Source organism: Solanum verrucosum, unplaced genomic scaffold, assembly GCF_900185275.1.
Source record: "Solanum verrucosum unplaced genomic scaffold, falcon-dt-bn FXZP01000184.1, whole genome shotgun sequence".
NCBI lineage: Eukaryota > Viridiplantae > Streptophyta > Magnoliopsida > Solanales > Solanaceae > Solanum > Solanum verrucosum.
In genome coordinates, this window is record NW_026020302.1 from 574051 (window position 1) to 595280 (window position 21230).

The window sequence follows — 21230 nt, forward strand, 5'->3', positions numbered from 1 at the left end:
ACTATTCCATAACTTACTATAAATATTTAATTCTCTCAACATCTACAAGAAAATTCTACTTCTAGGATATCTTATAGAAACTTTAATATATTATATTTCCAAAAATCAACTTTAATTTTTTCACAAGATTATGGTTAGTTTGACCTACATCAAATTGGAGGAGAAACATAGTTTTTGTAATGAAAAAAAAATTAAACGATAGTGTTTGACTTGATACGAAATTTAAAATATTAAAGAAAATATTCTACACGTTTAATATATGCAAAGTACCCTAATCAAACTCACCTCAATAACGTTGAACGGGATCTGCCAATAATTCTGAGTTTTTAATAGACTGGAATTATGAAGTCCCTATTATTATATATATACATATACTCTATGATACAGAAAAAAAGGAGGAGAGAGCAAGTACATATAAGGGAAAAGGAGAAAATAATAATCCTCATCAAGATTTTGTATCCACAAACTTTTTGACCCCCCAAGTTTTCACTGTGGGCCTATGTTTGAAAAATAAGAATATAGGAGGCCCATTTTATAACTTAATAATCATGGAATTAAGTAAGCCTTACGGAAATTTAGTAGCTCAGTCGAAATTTCAAATCATGTTTTTTTAAAAAAAATTGAAATTTGAAATTAATCTCAAATCTAAACTTTGATTTGGAATCATATCTTCATATTACATATTCAAATGTGAGCTCTAGTTTAAACATGTCCAGCTTGTAATAATTTTATCAACCTAACATAGACATTGACAATTGTGAGATTTCTAGAAGATTAGAAGAAAAAACAACCTTGAAAGAGAATAAGTACATTTCAATAAGGAAAGAAGTTTTAGTAGCTCAATTTTTATCGACTATCATTTTATTGATGAGGATCACATTTCATTCCAAAAGAAAATACCTCATTGGTTAATTATTGAATTTTCAATTGGTTAGTTATCTAAACTCTTTTATGAGAATCCAATTTCATTATCGGAAGTTCTTCAGATTTTTGGTAAAAATTCAATTCATTTAAGAAAAAAATAATCTTAAATTCTTAATAAATTGACTTGTGGTAAAAATCGATTCATTTTAAAGAAAAAAATATACCATATTTATATATGCAACACCACCATATACAGTTATATAGTGTTGGAAAACAAAAACGTAGAGAATTATTCATTCATCAACATAGTATATCCACACATGCCAACATATATATACAAGTCCTATATATCACAAAAGTGAAAAATAAAAGTTGAACAAAACACTAGACGATATCCGACTTCGCTAGCCAAAACGAAATAAATATATGAGCAATCGAACATGAAAGCGAGATGAACATATGAGCAATCGAACGCGACTTCGCGGTCGGAGCTTAAACAAAAACTCTAGGGACAGAATCGATAGGTTTACAATCAACTTCTCTAAGGAGAGTGCGAATGCCTTTGCCTCCAGCATTAGCAAGTGGGTGAATCCCATGGGCAGGACCTTCCATGTATGCCCTCTTCTCCCTTTCTTCATCAAATGACACACCAAAACGTTTCTCCACATCTACATCAAATTTTAAAAACCTCGTAAAAAATGCTATCGCGCGAGTTAAATAAACGTACTATTAAGACTAGACATAATCCTAACACCCAAATTCATGTAAGATATATCAAATAATCGACCAACTAAACTACTAAAATTCTCCGAAGAAAAAGTGACTCAAAACTACTCATGTATCACACACTAATATCCCTTCCAAATCTATCCGAAAGAGGTTTAAAACAGAAAAGGGAAATAGGGAGGCGATTACAATGTGAAAAATCAAATCCTCGCCAATAAGATAGATCAAATAATCAACCAACTGAACTATTGAGGTTCTCCTAATTAAGAAAGGGTCATTTTTATCTATATTCAGAAAAAATTTAACTTAATTTTTTTTCATGCTACTCCTAGTTAGACAATTTACAACTCTATTAGATGATTTTCTAACTAAATAATCGTGTAAGACTTGTTTCAGACCACAAGTTTTTTTGAGCTGCGTGTCTAGCAAACGGAGCTACTCCTATATATTGGGACGGTAGGTATTAATTAATGTTTTATACTGGCAACCTACATTCTATACAATTAGATTAATATTATATCACTTCAAAAGTAATTAATAACATGTATCAATCATAATATGATAAGTGATTTTTGTGTACCTTGAGCAAGGTTCTGATCGAGTTGACCATCTCTAGTAAGCGCCATCATAACTTGAGGAATTCCCAAAGGAAGTGTATCACCTCTATCAACCTGCCAGAAATGTATCACTTTGCCATAAGTTTTCACGGTTTTTTCATGATCTTGTCGTTGAATCGGGCCTGGAACACCGGGCATGAACAGGACACCGCTTTTCACCTCGTACAAATGAGAATGCCAAAATTTCTTTTCGTCGTCTGGCAATGTCAAGAACAGTTCCTCCGATACAATGTACTCGAGTCCGATTAGACGACCATCGGAGTCAGGCCTGTCGTAAATGAGGCATTGCCTGAATTCCTCGTTTTGGTGCCCACAGAAGTGGTGCGCCTCGACTTGTCGTGTCATGTCATGTCCATAGAAATGGAACCTGAAATTAGGAGCACATAATTTCACGCTAGAGTTGTGGATTTGAACCTGCTATCAATTAAAAGTTAAAAGTTTCTCTTTGTTTTAGAACCCCAAATTCCTAATTTTGCCTATGCCCTCTGTTCATGAGTAACTTTTAACATCTATACACATCACAAAGTTCAATAATCTATTTTCTTAAGTTACTCCCTTCGTCCCAAAATAAATATATTAATTATTTTCCATCTATAACCCTAGTATAGTCAGGAATCAATTCTCAAGAAACATCTGATAAAAAATAAAAATACCTTAGTAAAATACACATTTTATTGAATTCTCGTGTTTCAAATGATCTAGCTAATTATTAAAAATTTTAAATCCGCCGCTAGCGTACACAATGCTGTAAATTTAGTTATAATAACAAAAAAAATGATAAATTATAGAATAAGAGATAAGTTAAACTTAACGCGCAAAGATGTTGATGAATTTTATTGATAGGACCAAATCCTTGAATGGTAGCTGTTGCAGTCTCAAGAATTGCTGTTCCTGTTTGCGTAGGTTCACCTGGAACCTCTGGATGAGTCGATACATTTATTCCTTCCATTTTTTTTCCTTTCTAAAATCTCAAATAAATTCAGAATTCGAAATTTTAGTAAAGTATTTTGTTGTGGTGATCTGTTAACTTATTTTTGGCCTAGAAAGAAGAGGCAGCTAGCTTATAGATAGGAATATGACTAGCATGCAGACTAACACGTGGCACGGCACGTGGCGATACCACTGGTTATGTGGCAGTACAGGTGTCTTTTGTTTGGGTAATTTGAAAGCTGACTCCTTCTACTCCTACTCATGACTTGTTCTCTAACTTGTGTGACAAATGTTTTTTTTTTAATGTGCTCTGATGTGTGACGTTCAGACAAATATGTTATTAATTTACTTGTTTTGAGTATAATTTATATTTTAAAATTTTATAATTTATATTAAATAATATATTTACTTTCTTCATAGATTGGAAAGTTGCGATGTATTCGGAAGCGGTTCCCCTCCTGTATACATCTTAATCCATCACTTTAGTAGCAAAATTGCACACCTAATGTAATTCAAATTTGATAAAATTTAGTAATTTTCTCAAATGTTGCTTTGCTTTCCTACAACTTGTCATGTCAATTTTCATCTTCTTGAGATGGTAAGGTTTGTTGTTGCCAAAAATCTTTTTGGGCCAAGCCCATCAACATTCCAATGTCCAATTCTGACTAAGCAAGCCCAATACGAGATGACATGATTGTAACAAACCCCAATATTCACATCACTAGCTATCGATGTGGAAATTCTCAACATGAGAACGGGTGTTAATTCACATCTCTTTGCATAAGGTAGCTCTGCCATTGCCACCAACACAAATACATCACACCATCACAATATATCATCCTGATAAAATGCGCACATCGCAGAACCTTAACAATTATGAGACGTTAGGATGGTAAAAAAAAATAAAATGTATTCATCGATCTTTCTATCGATGTGAGAACTCATCATTAAGTGCAGAGTTATTTAATTTTGTAAATGATGATATAGTTTTAAGAAGTGAATTTTCAGTTACGTATTACGATGCCAAAACCTACCTATGACATCACATTTAATTGTTCTTTTTAATTTTGGCACCAACTTTTCTAACATTAAGCCATATAAGTATGAAACAACTTGGGCAGCTTCACGATCCTTAACGCATTTCCAACTGAAAAGAAGAAACCAAATCAAGGGTGTGTTTGGCTTGGAGAAAAAAAACAATTCCATGTTTGGTTCAAATTTTTTGAAAACTACTTTCTCTAAAAAAAATATTAGTCCAATGCACAAAGAAAAAAAAAACAAGATTCACGAATAATATTCCACATTGATGATTTGCTCTCTGCCTTTCAGCACAAACTATCCCACCCCATAACGCCCTGACGACCCAACACTTTACCACCCACCCTCCAGTCCTCCATCGATCCACAACATAGTGTTCGCCAAAATTAATTATACACTAATATTTTTGGGACAATATTTTTTGTTACGTACCAAAACACGAAGAATATTTTTCTTCAACCAAATACACCCTAAGAAGTAGCTAAAACTAATAACGTGACTCCAAATCAAAGCTTGCATGAAAAATCTAAGCCTTGCATTTCACGTGCCTCTCTCAAACGACTCTTATTATTAAATTGAAAATTTTCGATTATCAAATACACAACAACTAAAAAAAAGAGATTATATTCCCAAAAAAAAAAAAAAATCATCAATGAACTCTCAAGAAATTCAACCATCAAATTCTACACAAATTCAAAGTGTTGAAATATCAATTCAAAATCTCATAAAAAATTGGGACAAAAAGCAAAGATGGAATTTCTTTATCATGAATCCTTCACAACAACCAACAAAACAACAATGGAGAACAAATTTAACAAAGTTTTTAGAATCCATACCTCTTAGAATTTCACCATTGTGTTACTCATAATTGATCTTGTTTTCACAAGTTTTGAGCTCTCTTCATCTTTGATATCCTGCCCGCAAAATCGGAACGCGATAAATCAAGAAACGGAAGAGGTTTGGTACCATTGGGCAGGTAATATTAGATAGTTTGTAATATATATGAAGTAACATTTTCTTGTATCAAAAGGAAAAAAATGAGTTTGAAAGCCTTTATATTTTAATCTTATTAGTTACAAACTATTTAGCGACAAATTTTATAGCTAATTCATGTTTTTTACGATAGAGATATATGTAGCTTTGTTGTTTCCTAACTTGAAAATTGTGATATTTAAAACATAGTCACAATTTACAATTGTATTTAAATTTTAGTTACTTTTCTTCTTTCTTCTTCTTGATTTTCCTTGTTGTTGGCCCTTATAAATACATATACAACATTTCTACTAAAGATATTATTTTTGATGCTTCAAAGCTTTAAATCAATTCCATCTTTCTATTTTCCGAACAGGTATAGGGATCTTGGGATTGTTATTTCTGAAGAGTGTAGGCCTTGTTGTAGGTCTAGGGTACGCATTTTTTCGAAGACCAGGGTACTTGCTAGATGGCATAGTTATTATGGTGGCATTATTTTTGGAAGCATATTTGGAAAAAAATGGAGGCGGATTACTTGTTGTTGTTAGCTTATGGAGAGTTGTTAGAGTTGTTGAAAGTGCTTTTGAGTTAAGTGATGAAGCAATTGAAGCACAAATTGAAGAAATTGTTTGTCAATTTGAAGAATTGAAAGAAGAAAATAAAAGATTGATGGATAGTGTTGTTGAGAAAGATAAACAAATTGAAATACTTCAACAAGAATTGGATCAATACAAAAAATCAACTTACTAGAGATACAACTAGAATTTTATCTTGTTTTTAGGTATATATATAAAATCAATTGATAGAAACTTTAAGTTATCTGAACAAGTAAAAATTCATATTAAAAATTTCCCAAAAAGCAGATTGAACCTGAAAAATTAGCTCATATTAATTATTGGTCCAACATCAATCGATAGTTCTTGATCTTATGCATATTTTTATTTTAATTTAGGATTCTTGTAATAAAATATATAAATATCGAGCATGAATAAACTATATGTCAGGTTGGTACCCCAAGTGGCATAAATTGTCAAAACTGTGCAGTTTATTGCCCACTGAATGAATAAAGAGCTGGTCCATATATATTAAGAACCTGTTTGGCCTTTGATTCCATTCCCTTTGTTTGCTTTTTTCCCTGCAATTTTTTTTAGCTTTTGGTAGACTTTTAGTGACCAATCAGAGGAAACTTTTCTTATTGGCCAATTAAAACTATATGATAAATTAATAACAAGCTTTTGAAATGTAACTCTTATTTTTTGAGAGTTTAGAATAAAAAATACTTATATGATTTAAAATATCTCATTTTTTCGAATTTAATACCTGAACTATTTGTATGCTAGTTTTCTATTTGAACTATCACTTACCTTGAATCTCTTTTCTATTGAAATATCATCATCGTTCGGGAGCAACTGATAGTTGTGGTTTGTTTTGATAAATAGTTGATGATAGTTTAGATGAAAAACTCGCACATCAGATAGTTCAGATATAAAACTCAAAAAAATCAAAATACTATAGTTGTGTTTTGACCCTTTACTCTTCTTTTTTTATGTGAAACTCAATGGATCTTTACTTACTTTCATAAAACAAAACTTATACACTATGGAGGGATGGAGCTAGAAGTTTAAATACAGATTCAATTGAACCCAATAATTTTTGTATAAATGATACATTTGTGTGAAGAAATTCATTAAATATATATTCATATTAGATTTAAAGCTCAATTATTATTACTTGAAGTCGTTATTCTATAATTTTAAACCCATAAAATTAAAATCCTGACTCGCCTTGAACATCACATATTAATCAAAACCACTCGCGTTAATTAATTATGTGGATATAATATCCATTGTTTTAACCTAATATATAATCTTAAATATGAACTTTTTATATATAAAAGATTGATTTCTTTTGTAATTATGTGGGAAAAAGGGAGGAAGTTATAAGCAACTTGTAAATTAATATAATTGAACCCTAGTTTGCCTATCATCCATCTATTCATTCGAGGTGGGAATAAAAAAATAAAAACCTTCTTTTATTAAAAAAATTATAACCTTACAATTATAGTAGTCATATTCTTAAAGGGAAAAGGGTGCAACTTGTGCAATTTTTAGTACACTTAATTAGGTCATATACATGCATCTAGTTGTTGAATCGATGTGAGAGTTGAAATAAATTATTATTAAGAGAAAATAGTGGGAAAAGGGTTGAAATTTGTGTAATTTAGAACCCTTATTTGTACAATATAGCTATTCAACCGACGTAAGAGTCAGAAAATTGTGATAACAGTCAGACACTTCAAAAAATAAAAATATATAAGGGTACAACTTGGATGATTTGATTTTTAAAATTTTAAATCGTCTAGTCATTGAACTCGAATTTGTATAAAAGAATGGTTTGTACTTACGTATAGCGATATAGGTCATCAACTGTCAATTATAATATAGAATATTCTATTTTTTTTATTTGAATGAAACAAGAAGATTTAAATGAAGGATATTCTTTTTACCAATAATATAAGCTAGAATTAGTAAGTTTCTATGATAAGCAGTTAATATTTTTTTTTCTTCTTCTTTTCTAATCTCCGTGGGCATATTTATGAGAGTAAGGGTATGTTTGGCCTGTTGAAGTTTGGTAATTGTGTATTTAAGGTTCAAAAATTCAAATAAAGTTAGCATATGACTTTCTGGAGTATACTTTTTTCTAAATTATAAACTATAGTGTTTAAATTTATGTATTAAAAAAATATTAGTGTTCAAATAAGGTAAGCATAGGACTTTTTGAGATAGACTAATAAATATTTTTTCAGAAAAAATAATAATTTTCACACTAGGAAATGTCAATACCTAAAATAATAATAAAAATACTGGACATGGTCAATACAAATATAATACACAGGACATACTATGTTCTAGGAGAAGTGCATATGAACATGAAAAAGAAAGAACTATTCAATATGAAAAAATAAAAGATAATTAATCTTCTAATTATTTATCAAGGAAGTAATCAAAGTGTCATATATAATTATTAGTAGAATCCTAAAATTTACAAATGATGATTTTTTTTAATTATGAAAAATAGTTTAGTGACTTTATATTACTTATATTAAATAGAATATTTCTTAAATTACAAAAGTTATACTTTCTCTAATCCACTTTATTTGTCATATTTTATTTTGTACACAATATTAATTAAAGGATTATTTGACTAAATTATCTTTGTTTATTACTCCTTTTAATTTAATATATACTTCCCTCTTTGTAAAGTAGCAATATGCATGCACAGTTGCACACTTATTAACCTACTTGTATATATGCCATCAAAACACTTAATTAATGGGACCAATTCATTTCTCGACCAATAATATCATAACATCGACAGTATAATACTCTCTTTGTATTAATTTATGAGACATCTTTCAAGTTTCAATTAAATGTTAAATAATTTTTTTAATCACTATCTTTTTATATGTCTTATAAATATTTAAATCATTAATAAAAAGATAATTACTATAATACTATTTTCTACAAATCCTTATGGAATACAACAAGCTTCTCGTGCCTTGAGTATATACGTCAGCAGAGGCGTATCTAGAGGGGTTCCGTGGGTTCACATGAACCCATGCTCCCCTCTCTAGATTATATATAGTAGTGCTATATTTTTAAAAAAATATTTAAATATAAAGGTGTGAACCCACGTTAAAAGTAACATATAATAATACGATGAAGATTGGGTGCACCTCTTTAAGCAAATATAGAAATTTAAATCTTATATCTATCTTATTTTTATTATTAACACCCCTCCAAGTGGTTATCGGTAGCACTTTTGGCATTTCAATCAATTTTTCTTTTATTTTTTTGCTTTTATCTTTCAAAAAAATTCAAATGTGCAACATTGAAAATTCTTAAATAAAATTAGCTTGGTATAAATTTTATATAATTAAATCAAATGTGTATATTAAAATTTAAAACTAGTAGTATTATATATGTTGGACCTATAATTTTTAAAGTTTAACGGTTAGTGTTAAGAACGTAAAGGTTAAACCGATCAAATTTATATCTTAGATGCATCTTTTCATAATAATGCACCCATCCTTGTGAAATTCTGAATTCGCCTCTGTATACATGCAATTGCTAGTATAGTACTATATAGTGTTGCTTCACATGCATTGTAAATTAAAGGATGCTTTGGGACACCAGATCGAGCAGCAAGTTGAACAATATGGATTGAGGCCGGGTCAGGCCTGCACCTGTTCGGATCGACCCGGTGAGGACCCGCCAAATGAAACAACCAATGTAGAAGAGGAAGGGGCCAGTTAGTTAGGCAAAGTATGTGTCTGTGGAGAGTAGATTGTATGAATAGACCTTTGTTACAGAATGAATATTATGATCAAAGCAGGATGACAAGAAAATATGACAACTGAATAGGAAGATACAAGCAAATGCAGTAAGAGATCGATAGTATACACATAACAGAATAAGAAACTACATGATGATTATTAAATACTATAACTAAAAGTGAGAAGAGGGAAGGAGAAGACTGGCCCCACCTCTCTCCCATACGTATAGTACCACAATACTTGAATATCTACTAACTTTCTATCTTAATCTTCGATCTCCAAACTTTCCTATCTTGGTACTAGCTATGATCACCTCCCTTTAGTTCTTTTTCAACCTACTTTTACATCCACTAGCTCCTGCTATAGTCAGCTTCTCATTCCACCTACCCGACATATCTACACACTCCATCTTCACATGTTCGAACCATCTCAATCTCACTTCTCTCATTTTGATTGTCGCAAATTATAAAAGCCATTCACATATTTCTCCCGTATAGCTTTATTCCTAATCATATTCCTCATATGCCCACACCCCATCTTTTCCCGTATAACTTTATTCCTAATCATATTCCTCATAGTATGCCCACACGACCACTCTTCTAAACGTGGGTATATTCTTGACTAGCTAGTCACCCCTCTTCCCAATACAACAATGTCGATCGATCTAACCACTATTCTATAACTTACCTTTAAAACTCTACTACATATTCTTATCACACAAAACATACCACATTGTGATCCATCTCCTCGTTCTCTTGAATTATGAATTCAAAATACTTAAAACTTCCTCTCTTTGAAATAACTCATGCATCATTTTTCATGAATTACGTTATTAAACTTACACTCTAGATAAAAATAATAATTCACGACATGATCTAATAACGACAACGTGCCACGTAAATTGAAACAGATAAATTATAAATATAATAATTTAGTAGGATAGGATGTAGTACACATTGTATATTAATTTTCTATTAAAAAAAAAGAAGGTAAAGACAAAATCACAAAAACAACAAAACCCCATTGGCTGATCCACTCTCTTTCTCACAAGACTTTTCATCAAACAAGTGTAGCACTTTTTCATTTTTTTTATTCCCAACTTGCTCTTCCCTCTTACCCCCTCACCCCACCCACCCACCTCTCTCTCTATTAAGTTCTCCACCTCCAAATCTTAACAATCCAATTCAAAACAATTCTCAAATGTATCCATCATCAACATCTTCTTCATCACAAGGTTCAATGAGCCACACCAGCACCACCGCTGGCGGCGGTGGCGGTCTCACTCGCTACGGTTCAGCTCCGGGATCATTTTTAACTACAGCAGTTGAATCCGTCGTTAACGGTAATCACGAGTTCGCTTCTCATGGATCTCATCACTCAAACCTTGGTCCTTCACGGTTTTTCCCGTCCAATTTAGCATCTAATTCGTTAAATTCTGAATCTACAAGCAAAGCGAAGGAACAATCGAATTTACAGAGGTCAATTGGTTTCAACGACTTAACAATCGGCGGCGGCGGCGGAGGTTTGCCGACGACTTCAACCACGCCGTTGGTTCGACATAGTAGCTCACCGGCGAGGTTTCTTAATCAACTTGCTACTGCTGCAGGTGATACTGGTAAGTTTTCAACTTTCCTTTTTTCCTAATTGAAATGTGAAATGACGAATTTGACCTTCCTGTATATGATTCCTTCTGTTTGCTTTTTTTTTTTCCCTGCTAAAGTCTTCAGCTTTTGGTAACTTTTTAACCAATCAGAGCAGACTTTGCTAATTGACTAATCACAACCGACTTTGCATAAATTAACAAACTTTGAAATGTGTTTTACATTTTTAAGTATTCCTTTGGTTATATCTTCTAGAAACAAAATTTAAGAAAGAAATAATTTTTTCTTTTTCCATGCTTAAACATGTTAGGACAATTCCATAGTTATTCGAGTATATCACATTACTAAGGGTGAAATGAGAAGTTCGAAATTCAAAAAATCAATTTTGTTGAAATAGACTAAACATATAAGAGTGTCGTACAAGACGGAGTCTTAGTTTTATACTAGTCAAATTCAGTTAAGATGCTAGTTGTGTAGTAAATGATTAAAATTTGACGATGGATAAATTAGAACCACGAGTTCATGAGTTCAAGTTGTGGAAACAATCTATTACAGAAATGCAAGGTAAAATTATGCGCAATAAACTCTTGTGACCCTGACATAGCAGAAGCTTAATTAGTGCATCGAGCTACCTTTAAAAAAAAATTGTAATTAGCTATAGATGAAAAGAGAAAGTAGGTTTCTTGCAGATAGAACCAATTAATGGAGGATTAACTTATATTGATTATCATTGGACTATATTAACTTCTTAATGAATTGTCATGAGATTAGAGTACAAAAGTAAGATTTACTTATGTCACAATTAGACGTTATAAACTGACTAGTTGAGCACTTAAACATAATTAATTACTCAAAAAAGGACACATAAAAGAGTAAGTGGGGAAAGATGCTTAGAGTTATTGAATTTGTCTTATCTAATTATCTAATTACATACAACAAGTTGCTAAAAAGAATTACCAAAAGATTAAAAGAGAGCTATGCAAATGCTAAAGATATACTTGGTACTCAAAGAATCTTTAATACCTCCTTACAACTTGCAAATTCTTTTTTTTTTTCTTTCCTTCCATATGATTAGTACTTTTAACATTTAAACTTAGAAGTACTTCATTTGTCTCACTTCATGTAGTTACTAAATTGGTGAGTTAAAAAGGAATTCTTTAAATATTTTGAATTATGAATTATTGAAATTATAGTACATATCAAGTAATTTTTAAATATGTAAAAAAATTATTTTTAATTTTTTTAAAATTATGTGTCCATCAAATATTGAATCATCTCACATAAAAAAGTATATCATATCGACCAAAAGTTTAGCTAGTTCTACTTTTCCTATGGTGAGTGTCATTTTTGTGTCTATTCTTTGTATCTGTCTACGATAATAACAATAACATACTTAACATAATCTTATAACTGAAGTCTCGAAAGAACAGAGTGTACATATATTTTATGTCTATTTTGTAGAAATTAAAAGGCTGTTTCCCATAGACTCTCGACTTAAATAAAACATTTTAAAAACAGTTTGATTTTTTTTTATCTGTCTACCTTCTACAATTTCCAACAAAACTTTCCAATCTTGACAAAGATGTCAAAACCAGATTTCAGACTTCAGTAGTTCGTGTTTGTAAATTGAATCCATAGTATAATTCAAGGATTATACTCCATCTCATCCCAATTATCATTCGTTTGGCAAGTTGAAGTTATTTAAAAGTATTATTCATTTTAGGAAAAAACAAAGAAGTGATTTTGCTAATCCATCCGTTCCAATTTATGTGTCATAATTTGATTTTGTACAAACTTTTGAAAAAAAAGTAAATACTTCTAAAAGTTTTGGTTTTAAACATCCCAAAACATATATGTGACTTTTATAAGACGTGTATACCATAAAAGCTTCAGATTAAAAACATGTCATTATTTCTGAAACATATAAAAAAGAACCTGATAGTTTTGGCCAAAATTATATATTTATCTTGAAAAATTCATTCAACATAAATAAATTCTTGTTTACAACCAACTTAATGATTTAGAATTCGAAAGTTATATACTTCAAATATAGTTAATTAGTATAAAAAGTAGAGGGGAACAATCTTGGGTTAGCTTAGAGTAAATGGAATTAGTTTCCTAAATTAGAAGGTATATAACGTAAGCAGCCGCAAATTATTATTGTTTTTTCTTAAACAAAATAACTTATCCATCAATAGGGCAAATTAGGAGATTAGTGGAGCTAATTGTCAGTATTTCTTAATCCTGTCTCAACTCTTAGTGACATGTAAAGGTGGGTTCCACATTTGGGGAAAGTGAATGCATGTGTGTCTGCTAAGTTTCCAATCGCCCACAACATTTGGCTAATGAAACCACTGGTATTAATTAATTACTCATTAATCATGGTGGATCCTTCTTTAAGATAGAATCTCATTAGCACTAATTAATATATATTTTTTTAAAGTTTTTGGAGGTAGGATTTGGGGGTTGGTTTGGGGTGGGGGTAGAAGGGAGTTAGATGCAACTTGTGCAATTTGACACTCTTGAGCTTATAAACAATAATATATTCAGTATAATTGTGAGGTTTGAAGACGATAAAGTGTGTGTACAACTTTAAAAAGTTATTTTCAATAGATCCTGACACGATACATCTAAGTTTATATATCAAACAAATTTGTTACCTTTTAGTTTTTTATAACTATTATTATTTAAACCAACTTGCATGTATCTAATTAATTACATATCTAGTTAATTATATAAGAGTATTTGTTACCTCATGTCAACACATACAACAACATACCTAACAATTACAAAGTAAATTTTTACTAGTAGAGTTTAGATAGGGTGAAATGTATGTAGGTCTTATTGAAATAGAAATGTTATAAGAGTTAAATTTTAATTCTTTTTAGTCTAAGGAGTAAGGGGTTTGATCTTAGTGGTAAAAGTATAACGTGCGATATGTTAAGTGTAGATCATGAAATTTTGCCTCAGGTAAAATTTTTGATATTCAAGTGGAGAAGATCAGAAAGATGAATTCATTATCCTTTGAATTGTGAATCATGCATCACTGATCCTTGTTGTTTTCGATTTAAAAAAAATATTTGACCTTTGTATTAATATAATTAATGGTGCCTAGATCCTTAGAAGCAGGGAAGGGAGAAGGAATGATACTACTTGTGTGAATTAATTTGATATGAGGTGGGAGACAGAAAGGCTATGCTTTTATTGTCAACTATCAAAAACTCTACAACTCATTTTGGTCGATTTAATTAAGTTGCTTGAACTTTTCAAAATTGTTGTTGTATCCGTGTCAGATTCTTTAAAAATGTACTATTTTAAAGATCTGACACATACCCTTCTACATTTTTGAAGAATCCGAGCAATATAGAAATAGATTCTGCTTTCATCTAAAAATGTGGTTTAATCTATGATTTTTTGCCAACAATATATGTTGATTTGGAATAGGACATACAATGTGTGTATGTTTTGACCTCGAAATAAGGCAATTTATTCTCTATTAATTTTTTTTTAATAATTATAATCTACTCTAGGTTAGGTTTAGGTCTGCTATTAGACCTTTAATCGTTGTATTAGTTTCTTAAGTTAATGTGTGTATGAACTAAGTCATGTTCATTATGTCACACAAACTTGAATGAGTCAATAAAGTGGTGTTGGGGTTCCTTTATTCATTTTTTCCACTTGTAGAAATTGATACATTAGAGGTTGGTGTGCTTCTTGAGCACGAGTCTATTCCATTAGTTATGTTGTAGTTTTCTCTTCTTCAACCCAAATAAAATAGTAATAAATAAATAAATTAAACAAGTACAACTTGGGATATATTACTCGTTTTGTTCCATTTTATATAGCTTCATTTCTTTTAAATTTATTCCTATAATAATAATAATAACAACAAAAACATATAAGTGTAATTCCACAAATAAGGTCTAGGGAGGATAAGATGTACCAGACTTTACCCCTACCTTTGTGGGATAGTGAAACTTTAGGCTAAAAAAAATTATTTGAAGTAAGATCGTAAGAAAAATATTTTTAACGAAATATCAAGATACAAAATATTTTATAACTGTATAGTAATGTAATAGACAAAATTGAAGAACTTTTAGGGGCCAAAAAATATTTTGTGGTCTTTGTATTTTATACGAGTATTGTACAAGTAGAGATATAAGTGGCCATTTTCGAATTATTAAGTAGCTTTATAGAACAAGTTGTCACTTGGGCCCCAATGAGCAATATAGATATTATTATTTTCTTGTTTCCTTAATCATAATCTTAGCAAGAATCTCCTTATTGGAGGAAGTGAGCATTTTTTTTTGGTGGGGTCCAAACTTTCAAATAGCAAGTTGACATTATATAAAATTCTACTAAAGTACCAACTAGCCAATAAAATAATGAATAAAGAAAAGGGAAGGGGTTTTGTCCCTTTATTTAATTGATGGTGATTGTGCCTACGATTCTTTGAATCCATTTTTACTTATTTTGAGGTCAAGATGCATTCACCAAACAGCTCCTAAAATTCCATGACTGGTGAGTTATCACGTGCATGGGTATTTACTTGACCCGTTATTCCCACTTGCTCTATCCATTATTATCATCATATATATATAATTTATATCTTAGCCGCCACCTAAAACCAGCCCAATGTTTTTGAGTGCTTTACTAGTTTTACAATAATTGATGTTTTTTTACCAGACTCCTTTTTCTCCCCTTCTAAGATATTTTCTGAAACTTTTATGGTCAACTGTTTAGCAGATGATCCTATTTTTATTTGTTCTTGTAATTTATGAACCTTCTAGATAGTAAATTGAAAATCTTATAAGAAATGACTTGCTTATGATCTTAAATTTTGTAGACATTAAACAAACTTAAATGTTTTGTTAGTTTCACAGGTTATATTTTCACAACTTCTGAAAATAGTGATAAAATTTAAATGATGACTTATATAAAAAAATTATTTAAATCTAGGACTTTTACATTTACTGTTCACATTCTGTTCTGTCGAGTGGTCAAATGAAGGGGTTTAAGCACCATAAGGTCCTAGGTTCAGTTCCTAACAAAGACAAAACACTAGGTAATTTTTTCCCCCATATATCCCATGAAATGGAGCTTTAGTAGATCAGTTCGTTTTGAGCAGAGGGTCTACCGGAAACAACCTCTCTACCTAACAAGGTAGGGTAAGGTCTGTGTATATCTTGTTGTCGTTGGTTTTATCTTTTGTTTGAGTAGTAATATTCTAAGTTGCTCGGACTCTCCAAAAATGATGCGCACCCGTGTGGGATCCTTCAAAAATACACTATTTTTGGAGGATCCGACACGCACCTGTCAACATTTTGAAAGAGTCCGAGCAACATAGGTAATATTCATACCTAGTCAAACAAAGACTTCAATTTAGTTATCGAATGAAAGTCGAACAATTTGATGTGGAAAAGAGAATCTCTTTATGTTATGTCTGTGATATCCTTTAATTTTGTCAAAGAAGATCTTAATATATAGAGCCAAGTGAAACCAAATACTTTTCCATGGAGACTACAAGGGTCACACTAGAACTATCAGCTTTTGTGGTGACATTTTTGAGTCACACCCACGAAAAGATTCATATCTAATATATTGTAAAGATTTTAATTTGGTAAAAAAGACCTCGTTACCATAACTCGTAATATAATTCTAGTTTGACTTGACGTTAGGATTTTCAGTTTCAATGGGGAGAGGAAGCTATAACTCAAAAGGCGGTGGAGATAGTGGCCGGGGAATAACAAGGCTGAACTCTCAGCTCAGCTTCACTAGGCAAGAAGCTCTCTCTCAAATAGCAGAGGAAAATGAGGATATTGAAGGGACCAGTATAGCCAATGGCCACAGAAAGTCAACACATTCTTATGCCAGTGCAAGTAGTTTCGCAATGGGTTCTTGGGAAGATAACAACTCTATAATGTTCTCTGTCACACCTAGCAAACGAGCCAAGCAGATTAGCAATGACATGGTCAATGGGCTCGATGATGGGGAAACTCAGGTAATATAACTGAAATTTTGTGAAAGTATGTTTCTCTGGAGAAATTGTATTTTTAGTTGCAAGTGTTCAAGGGTCATGTTTTCTTTATCCTGAATTCTGGAGTTGTGCATGTGATATGCCTAACTTTAACAACATTTATGTGAAAAAATGAGATGTCATTTTAATGATGTTAGCCTTCTAGATGAAAAAATGTCTTGTGCTTTGATTTGGTGACCCTTCAAAAAGCTGACGATTTGTTTTTTCTCTTGCATTCTTTTATTCCTAATTCCCTACCTTTCTTCTTTCTTCCAGCTAATATGAACTTGACAGTCACTATCAGAAAACACATAAACCTTCACTGTTTGACGTCTGTGTTTTCAACATGTCAACGGCGATAGATATACTTCCTCTGCATTTTTCCCCTTAACAACCTTACTACTACATTCTGTATGTGTTTGTTTTCTTTCTGCAGAAGAATGTAAATTAAAACAGACAAAATAATCCATGTTGGCATACTCAATCATGTTTCTCGTGCGCAACTCTCGCAAATATTGATGAAAACTGCATTTTTGTTTCTTGTGAGAGGATGAACTGATGTTTTACATTTTTGAATCATTTTCAGTTTCAGTTTGGCTTGTCTCAGACAGCACTAGAAATGGCATCTATGGATAGATTGCTGCACATCCCCGAGGATTCTGTTCCTTGCAAAATTCGTGCCAAGCGTGGTTGTGCTACTCATCCTCGCAGCATTGCAGAAAGGGTAATCTTCATATTTCTTAAGTCATTCCTTTACTCTTGGCCCTTATAATGAACAAAGAAATAAAAATCCAATTGAACTTTATCAATTTATTTTTCCCTTGCTCCGTTTCATTTTATATGGCTTTGATTGAGAATGACGTTCAAGATACTATCTGAAGCTGATGCAATTTGTCCAGCCACTGATTTTAAATGGCAATTTTTCCATTATGTAACACTAGATGTAGTTATCAACATGTAGTAGTTGCGGCATTTGAAATACTTTTCCTCAAAATTTGGATCATCATAGCTATGTTTTGTTTTTTCTAATACGTGATAATGAACATTCTTTTCTTTTCTTATCTTATGCAGGAAAGAAGAACCAGAATTAGTGGGAAACTAAAGAAGTTACAAGATCTTGTTCCAAACATGGACAAGGTATAGTTTGCTCATTTCACATTAACTTTTGTGTGAGAGAAGAGTATCACGAGAAATGTCTTTATGGTGTTGGAGGGGGATGAGTGTCATTAAGTTTTAAGCCGAACTTGCAGTATAGCTCTGCAATTATAAATTATAGCTATCTATGAAGTGCTTCATATACTATAACTCTGTAATCATGTTTGCTTGGAACAAAGAAAATTAGCTATTGGAAGTGGCGTGCTATTCAATTGGATAATTGTTACTTGGCGTGCTAAAATGCTGTTATTCATCAATTTATTGAATATGTATAGATTTTGTGTAAACAAAAAACTAGTCTTTCAGTAATCTTGATTGTATGCTTTCTTTTCGTATGTTCTACTTCACAATATTTTCTCAATTTGCACTTATTGGAACATGCTTGAGCTGCAAATTTTATCGCAGCAAACGAGCTACACTCCAATATTAACAATATTTCCTTGTTTGTTTTTGCAGCAAACGAGCTACGCTGACATGCTGGATCTAGCAGTGCAGCACATTCGAACCCTTCAAGATCAGGTTCAGGTGGGTGAATAAATTGATCAACCTTACTGCTTTGCAGCTTTACATAATCTATCATGTTGCATGCACCTAGGTACAAAATTAAAATACTTATACTCTATGTTGCTCAGACTCTTCAATGATACTGTTGGGCGTGTTAGATTAGATCCTCCAAAAGCTATGCATTTTTGGAGGATCAGACACTAGTACAACAATTTTGTCCTGAGCAACACATCTTATATTCTCACATGATGTTTACACCAAACCAAACAATATAACATTAATGTTTTTGGGATAGATGATGTCTAATATATTTTGCAAAAAAAATGATAAATTTTCTAGCCCCACCTTTATAGCTGTGATTGAAGTAGTAGAAACATATTTTTCACATTTTCTTTTTCTTATGCAGAATCTGAATACAGAACTTGAAAACTGCAAATGTGGATGTAAGAAATCAAGTCAATAACAAAATGGAAGGAAGCACTTTAGCTGAAGATTGACTTAAAAGGATTTTTGTCACCATTATTTTGCCTCTTAGAAACTCAAATTTGTACATAAGGAAGTAAATTTCATACTAGTTTTTTAAAGCTAAAAAGTAAACTCTCTTTTTTTTTTTTTTTTTTCCTTTTCCAGTTAGAAGACTACGTATATGATTGTTTTGGATTATTTCTAGTTTTTTTTTCCATCTAACATTTACATTTTTAATTTAGTTTTGAGTTTATTTTGGTTGAAGATCATAAAGCTAATTGATGATGTTGTACAACAACTTTCTCTATTTCATTTTTATGCAACGTGAGTGGATAAGACCTTTTCTTGCTTTCTGTTATGTTCTTCTTGGAAAACGACCATTTACAATTTTAAAATAAGAAAAGTAAATCTACTCTACAAGGATTTCATTGTTTTATTTATCGAACTGATCATTTTCTGTGAAAAAAACTCATTTAATTAATATAACGTTTGTATTGAGCCACAAAATCGATATTTCCCTTCTTACCCATGTATATCATGAATATATGTGATTCAACAATGCGGCGCTTTAGGATATTTCGATATTTTGTTTATGAACGATGATTTGCTCATTCGGTAAGATTGCATAAGAATTGGGGAATTTTTTTTATATCAATGTGATTTCGTATCGTATATCCAAACAAAATTTCAACTTCATATCAATATGATTTCATATCGCATATCCAAATGGGGCCCCAAATTTGTAAAAAAAAATTATTGTACTTGTTCTATTAATCAAATCTTTCATTGTGAAAGATGAGCAAAATGAATTGAGCTTGAATAGTTAAGTTGAATAAAAGTTCATTGTTGAACTATTGAAAAAATAGGTGAATAAGGTCATTTGAGAAGTCAGTAATTTTTTGTTATTTCACTCAAAAAGTCATTCAAGTTCAAAAATAATTCTCTGTCGGAATCTGAATATGAGAATTATTACTCTCATGTTTACCTCATAATAATCTGCTTTCAATTTTAATTATGATTGAATCAGAAAATTGAAGATACTAAACAGGCATAACAGAAGACAAAAGTTCCAAGTTGGTTTCACTTGTTAACTAACTGTAAGTTATCTTCTTCATGAATTACTTTTACCTATTGATACAAAATTAGGGAGTTGATTTCTTAAATGGTCCACTCAACTAATAGTTATTATATTAGGAAGCCAGTTTCTTTGTTGACGAAAATTGGAATTAAAAAAAGAAAGTCTGAGATAATAATTACTCCCTCCGTCCCATTTTATGTGGCAACATTTGACCGGGCACGGAGTTTAAGAAATAAATGAAAACTTTGAAATGTTTACCAAATTGACCCTTCAAAAAATAGTCATATTAAAAAATAGACTTACTTTTCTCTCTCCTCATAAGTGTATAATTAAGTGGGACCAATAAGGGTAAAAGAGGAATTGTACCTTTAAGTACTTACCATATAAGAAAATGTGACATTCTTTTTGGGACTCATATATGAAAGAGTTCTCAAAAGCTTGAAAATCTAAAAATCGATTTTGTGAACCTATGACCCTAAAACCCAAACAATGAACTTGATCCTTCAACACGCAATTACAACTTCAAGCAAACTTCAGCACACTTTGAAACTGGAGTTCCAAAGTCCGAACAACAACTCAAAAGAGAACAATGGAAGAATTATATTTGATTTTCTTTTTGTGATAGGGATAAACAAGGAAAAACAACATTATTGAGAGGAAGGTATTTTTGCAATGTTGGACTGCCATGTCAGTTCTAATGGCAAAGATAACGTTTTAAGGATGTTTGTGACATAATTAAAAGGTATATATAAGCTATTTCAAATAGTTTAAGAGTAATTTTGACCCTTTTCCGTATAATATATTATATATGGAATAAGACATAATTCTCAAAGACAATGATAGAGTTGATGGACGTTTTTACTAAAGCAATCAATAGCAACGAAGCACTATCATTAATTAATAAAGCACTAATTGTTGTTTGCCTACC

The 21230-nt window shown here is 31.4% G+C and overlaps 3 protein-coding genes across 4 annotated transcripts; 2 read left to right on the forward strand and 1 right to left on the reverse strand.

Annotated features, from left to right (window-relative positions):
* Nucleotides 1–1356: 1356 nt before the first annotated feature.
* LOC125834903 (oil body-associated protein 1A-like) lies at nt 1357–3243 on the reverse strand. The gene is made up of 3 exons (XM_049514052.1): nt 3020–3243; nt 2171–2574; nt 1357–1532 (listed from the first exon to the last, which is right to left on the reverse strand). The coding sequence occupies exons 1-3, from the start codon at nt 3154–3156 to the stop codon at nt 1357–1359; spliced, it is 717 nt and encodes a 238-aa protein (XP_049370009.1). The 5' UTR covers nt 3157–3243.
* A 1566-nt stretch (nt 3244–4809) lies between these two features.
* LOC125834902 (uncharacterized) lies at nt 4810–5897 on the forward strand. The gene is given in 3 exon segments (XM_049514050.1): nt 4810–5017; nt 5020–5151; nt 5524–5897. Coding segments are annotated over 3 exon segments (696 nt in total). The 5' UTR covers nt 4810–4827.
* Nucleotides 5898–10579: 4682 nt separating this feature from the next.
* Nucleotides 10580–19519, forward strand: LOC125834915 (transcription factor bHLH128-like). Of its 2 annotated transcripts, none has more exons than XM_049514065.1 (6): nt 10580–11098; nt 16763–17085; nt 17687–17824; nt 18172–18237; nt 18712–18780; nt 19166–19519. In XM_049514065.1, the coding sequence occupies exons 1-6, from the start codon at nt 10684–10686 to the stop codon at nt 19220–19222; spliced, it is 1068 nt and encodes a 355-aa protein (XP_049370022.1). In that variant the 5' UTR covers nt 10580–10683; the 3' UTR covers nt 19223–19519. The 2 variants fall into 2 exon arrangements, with proteins under 2 accessions (XP_049370022.1, XP_049370023.1); XM_049514066.1 differs by having other exon boundaries at nt 10584–11098; nt 16772–17085.
* The last annotated feature ends 1711 nt before the right edge of the window (nt 19520–21230 follow it).